General features: G+C 41.6%; 1 protein-coding gene across 1 annotated transcript in view; it reads right to left on the reverse strand.

Annotated features, from left to right (window-relative positions):
• Positions 1-3,790, reverse strand: part of RPRD2 (regulation of nuclear pre-mRNA domain containing 2) — a 113,391-nt gene extending 109,601 nt beyond the window's left edge. Inside the window, exon 1 of the mRNA XM_012658522.1 lies at positions 3,564-3,790. Within this exon, the coding sequence (XP_012513976.1) occupies positions 3,564-3,768 (205 nt within the window). The 5' untranslated portion in view covers positions 3,769-3,790. The remainder of the gene's footprint in view (positions 1-3,563) is intronic.
• Between the last annotated feature and the right edge of the window lie 1,723 nt (positions 3,791-5,513).

Here is a 5,513-nt window from a genome sequence, read left to right on the forward strand (position 1 = left end):
GAGACCCTTTCTCCTTAAAAAAAAAAAAAAAAAAAGAAGGAAGGGGAGAAAAGAAGTATAGAAATGATAATCTGGTCAACCTGCACATTAACTTCATGTAAGTCATATCCTGAACCTGCCTATAATTTCTTTCACTAAATTATAAATGTTTCTTTCTGATAAACAGAAATAAAAACAATTCTGGTCCTTAAGTTCTTGATTAACTATTTCGCAACATTATATTGGCAAATATTCAAATATTTACTGATTGCTAACTGTATGCCAAGCACTGTTCTAGTTCCTTGGGGATACAGCAGCAAACAAGACACATCTCTTTGGACTGGTGGGGAGAAGACAGACAATAAACATATAACAAATAAGGTAATTTTATAATGAAAATAAGGTGATGTGATAGCAACTGAAAGGACCACGTGAAATAAAGTGATAGAGAAGACCTTTCTGAAAAAGTTAATATTTAAGCTTGGATCTAAATGATGAGAACAAGGCAGAATTTAAAGAAGCCTGAGAAGGCCGGGCGAGGTGATTCAAACCTGTAATCCTAGCACTCCGGGAGGTCAAGAAAGGAGGACCCCTTGAGGTCAGGGGTTCAAAACCTGCCTGAGCAAGAGTGAGACTCTATCTCTACAAAAGTAGAAAAAAATAGCCAGGCATGGTGGCATGCACCTGTAGGCCCAGCTACTTGGGAGACTGAGGTAGGAGGACTGCTTGAGTTTGAGGTTTGCAGTAAGCTATGATGACTCCATTATACTCTACCCAGGGTGACAGATTGAGGCTCTGTCTCTAAAAACAAATAAATAAATAATAAATAAATAAATAAATCAGCAAGGTCTGAAAGGTAGGCAGAGCACATGGTACAAGATCTTGTAGACCACAGTAAATGAAGTTTAGATCTTAACACTGTTGCAATGGTATATCACTGGAGGATTTTAAAGCAGAGGAATGACACCTGTTTATGTTACAGAAAGATCACCTTAGAAAATGATGGTAATGAATGCTAGTCAAGCAAATTAAAAGAAGCCTGAATAAAATCGTAGAACCTATCTATGGAGTATTATCTTCAGGGAGCTTCCTTACCTTTTCTAAACTACTTCCTTTAAAGTGAACAAAAGTCTCTTATTACACGTTATGAAATAAGAGATAAAGTAAAAATATTTCTGGAAAAGCTAACACAGTCACTTAAATTTACACTGAGGGTCTAAATTTAAATTGCTAAATAATGGTTATCAGGAAAAAACAGAAACAAAAATGGCATCAGGAAAAATGGACAGAAAGACTGGAAATATCAAAGACACCTATTTCACAATTTTGTCTGAAGCTCAAATTTTGCCAAATTCAAACTAAACTAAGTCTAGCTGTAAAGAAATATGAAATTAAACGAAAACGAAGCCCAATGTACAAACTATTATATTTTCATTCTGCCCTTCACCACTCTGCTGAATATTTCTCTTCAAAAGCTCTATTTATGGTAAGATAAACCATGTTCATTAAATGTAAATACAAAACAACTACAAATTACCATTAACCATTTTAGAAAGTTAAATTCCATACCACTAGAAAAACAACATCAAGGTTTTAGAAAGCTAAAGCACTTAACTATATAAACTATATAGAATGCACTTCATTTGAAGTATCGCCTTCATAGAGCAATCATTTTTTCACTCTTAAGATATCAACAAAAGAAATAAGCTCAAGCACAATATCAACAGTAAAGGCAAAAAAAAATCTGGCTCCAGTATATCTCATTATTGCTGACTAGAAAAAATATTGTAATTGTCACTCGTGATCCCACAAGGCAGGGATGGGAACCAACCTATTTTTGCAAATGATGTAACCATACAGTTAACACCAGAGCCCAAAGGTGATAAAATGTAAAATGCTTGTATAATTTAGTAAAAATGTTTTAAAACTGGGTGGAGAATATGTTCTCAAGCTCACATTAGAACTGCTTGCTATCAGTGGTGTATGAAGTATTTAAACATTATTTTACAAAGTTAATGGTAAAGTCAAATCCTAACTCCACCATTCTACTGAATAACCTTAAGCAACTTAACATTTCTGAGCCTTAGTTTCCCCATTTGTAAATCAGTGATTAAACAATCTACTTCTCAGTAGATCTTAAGGTATATTTTAAGACATAAATCTATGTCTTATATATTGAGATGGCTGAGCACATAGTAGATACTTAACATGTGAGAGTCTTTGATAATGACTATTAGTACACTTGATATTTCATATTCTAATTTTACCTTTTGGCAAGAAAGTAACTATTTGATCTACTATTGGTAAATACAGATAATCTTGTCTTGTCTCTAATAACTAAACATTATTACTCAAAGAACCACAAAACATCTCTCCCAACAATTTTAAATACAAATGGTTTGAAGCTTGGAGCCTATACTTTTGCAAGTTTTATCTATTTGTTCCCAAAAAGGTAAACAAATCAAAATACTACAGGGGAAATGGCCTAAGTGGAAAAAGAAGAAAGAATAACTGGATGATGGGTCTCACTGGGGACATGCCATAGGCAGGAAGCAAACTAAAATTCAAACAGATATACGTGGAGTAAGGGTTAACCCTTTCTTCCCAGCAGGAAGCAACAGTGACTTCTCCACATTTCCTCCTGTAAGATTTGTGAACTCTTTTGCAAACAATCCATGCTTTAACAGACCTCTTTTTGTAGCAAAAGAGGAAAAGTGGAAAAATCTCCAAGATGAATACAAAAAAAAAGCAATAACGGGAAAAAAGTACTATATATTCAAAAAGCACATTTCCTATTTTGATTACCTATGAAATGAAATTCAATTTTGTTAAAAGGTATTTCAGGTAGTTAAAAAGTAGCCGGATATGTTTTACATTTTTAAGGTATTAGTGATGACACTCACTACAGTACCACAGTTGTTTCTGGTCAGTATTCAAGAAACCTGTATCTTACTGCAGCAAACAACAGGTACAGGGAAACCTGGTGGTCGCCTAAGATCCGTGCAGAGCTCATGTTGCTTCTACTTAACATTCACCCAGGTGAGGCTCTCCTTACTACAGATCACAAGTTTTAGGTACATTCATCCAGATAAGGCCCTCCTTATTACACATCACAAGTTTTAGGTCAGCGGAAAATACAGAATGGTCCAACATAGTCCAGCGAAGTGGCTGGATTCACTACTGCTTACCATAGCTTATGTACCATCAGGAAAACCAGAAATTATTCACACATCAAGGCCTCTAAGAAATAAACAAATAAACGGACGCCGACAATTTCCGTAAAATCAGCAACATACCTTACAAGGTTCTGAAATGAAAGAATATGTAAACCTCTATGGATCTTGGCCCAACGGCCCAAGGTCACACGAAATCAATGGCTTAAAAATCCAAGAAATGAACCTCCTGAAGTTGAGGGCAACCCCTGGCTAGGAATGGAGTCTGGGTTTGGGAACACCCGGGTCAAAGCTTTAAAGTGAACAACCCAAACTAAATGCAGTGTCTCCATGGGAAAAGCCCAAGCGTTTCATGCTGTATTTCCTTCCATTTCCCTAGTCTTCCCTTCCCTAGTCACCCCCAACACTCACATCTCCGAAGCCACTTCATCCAATGGTAGACGATAGTACTGTGGTGTTTCTTGTTCTCTATACACCAAGACGACAGGCCTTGAATGGATTCCATGGTGTTGGTTACCGACTGGAATTTTCGATCCAACGAAGACTCCAGAGCCCCTGCCGAAGAGGCCGACGAGGAGGAGGCCTTACTGCTGCCTCCGCCGCCGCCGGCCGCCATCTTCCCGGTTTGCACAAGCGCTGCTGCTCCTCTGGCGGCGGCGGCGGCGGCGGCTGCGGCGGCGGGAGCGGGCAAAACAATCACTGCGAGTGCGTGAAAGCCGGAGGTGGGGAGGGAGGCCAGGGGGTGGGGATGGTGCACGCGCTAAGCTCTTCTGGAGGTACCGACGCGAAGACCAGTTGCTGGGCACGCTGGCGGCTCCTACACGCTGCAAGGAGGGGCTGCGGGTTTCGAAGGTTTATCAGTATTGTTAAAGGGGTCGTGTTTAAACCAGTCTGTAATCAAGGAAGAATTACGCAGAAAACAGGACCTGCAAAGCCTTTCAAAACGCCTGGCCCCGAAACAAATGGTTTTTATAGTCTTCGGCTCTCAACGCTGAGGCCCTTCCCCACCCCTATCCCCACAATCCTGTGAGCCAAGGCGGGCGTTAATATATTAAATTTAATACTACCCGACTGCCCCTTCAGTTGCAGAAATTTTTCTCTCTCCTTTAGATTCTCTAGCACAGAAAAGGCCCAAAGCTACCTAGTCAGGATTTTTTTTGCAACGCAATAGCAGCAAAGGAACAGCAACAGTATCGCGCACGCGCTGCTTGGCCCCGCCTCCCGCTTCCTTCCCAACCTTGAAAGCAGAGGGAGGCGTGATGGCGGGGCAATCTCACCAATCAAGGGTGGAGAACGAGAAGCGCGCGCAGAAGCTCGCAAGGCCCAAGGGCCAGGGAGGCGCTTCGATTATTTGTGCGCCTGCGCAGCAGATCAGCGTGTAGCGGGGACTGGGAGGGATAGGTGAGCGAGCTGGTCAAACTAAGGAAAGGTTAGAGGGAGGGGCTCCATCGCTCCGCCCTGCCCCGACCTTTTGCTTCGTAGCTGGGTCGCTGACTTCTTGCTGTTCTGGTCACACAACAGGGCCGGAAAATTCCCACCGCCGAGAGGTCACCGTTAGTCTTTGGCAGCGGCAGCAGCTGCTGTCGCCGCCAACTCCTTAGGGCACCGACGCGGGACAAAATGGTTGGTGGCCATCGTGCCGCACCACAAAAGATGCGCATGCGCTGGCTCCAGCGAGCCATTTACCACTACGCAGGCTCGTAGTCTGAACACCATTTCACGCTCGTTTTGGACGGTACCATTCATAGCCGCTTGACCATTTGGATGGAAAAAGGAAATGAATGAGGAAGTGAAACGAAGAATTTTCGGGGCAAGGAAAGAGTAAATGACATAACCTTCCCAAGTTATGATACAATCTTAAAATTGCACAGTACGTTAGAGGTTACAAAAGCCTTAGATCTATTACCTCAATTAGCACAGCCGCAAAATAACTATTCCATTGTATGTGCCTGCCCTGGGTAAATCCTCTGGGCATATTTGGAGGATCCTGTGTTCCCACTGAACACATGCAATTGTATTTTAATTATGTGTGCCCATTAGATTCACGCATTTCTGGGGGCAAAGAAGCTGTTTTGTCAAGTTCATATCTACTAAGTCAACAAAAAGTTGTTGAACATCCTATGCCAAGTTCTGTTTTAAACATTGAGGAGTAACAGAAACACGAAAATCCCTTCCCTCTGGGGGCTTAGTGGCAGGAGTCCACAAACAAGTATATTTCAGACAGCAGTAAATTTTTTTTTTCTTTTTTTTTTTTGAGACAGAGTCTCACTCTGTTGCCTTGGCTACAGTGAGTGCCGTGGCGTCAGCCTAGCTCACAGCAACCTCAAACTCCTGGGCTCAAGCAATCCTTCTGCCTCAGCC

Source organism: Propithecus coquereli, unplaced genomic scaffold (genome assembly GCF_000956105.1).
Source record: "Propithecus coquereli isolate 6110/MARCELLA unplaced genomic scaffold, Pcoq_1.0 Scaffold59, whole genome shotgun sequence".
NCBI classification, from domain to species: Eukaryota; Metazoa; Chordata; class Mammalia; order Primates; family Indriidae; genus Propithecus; species Propithecus coquereli.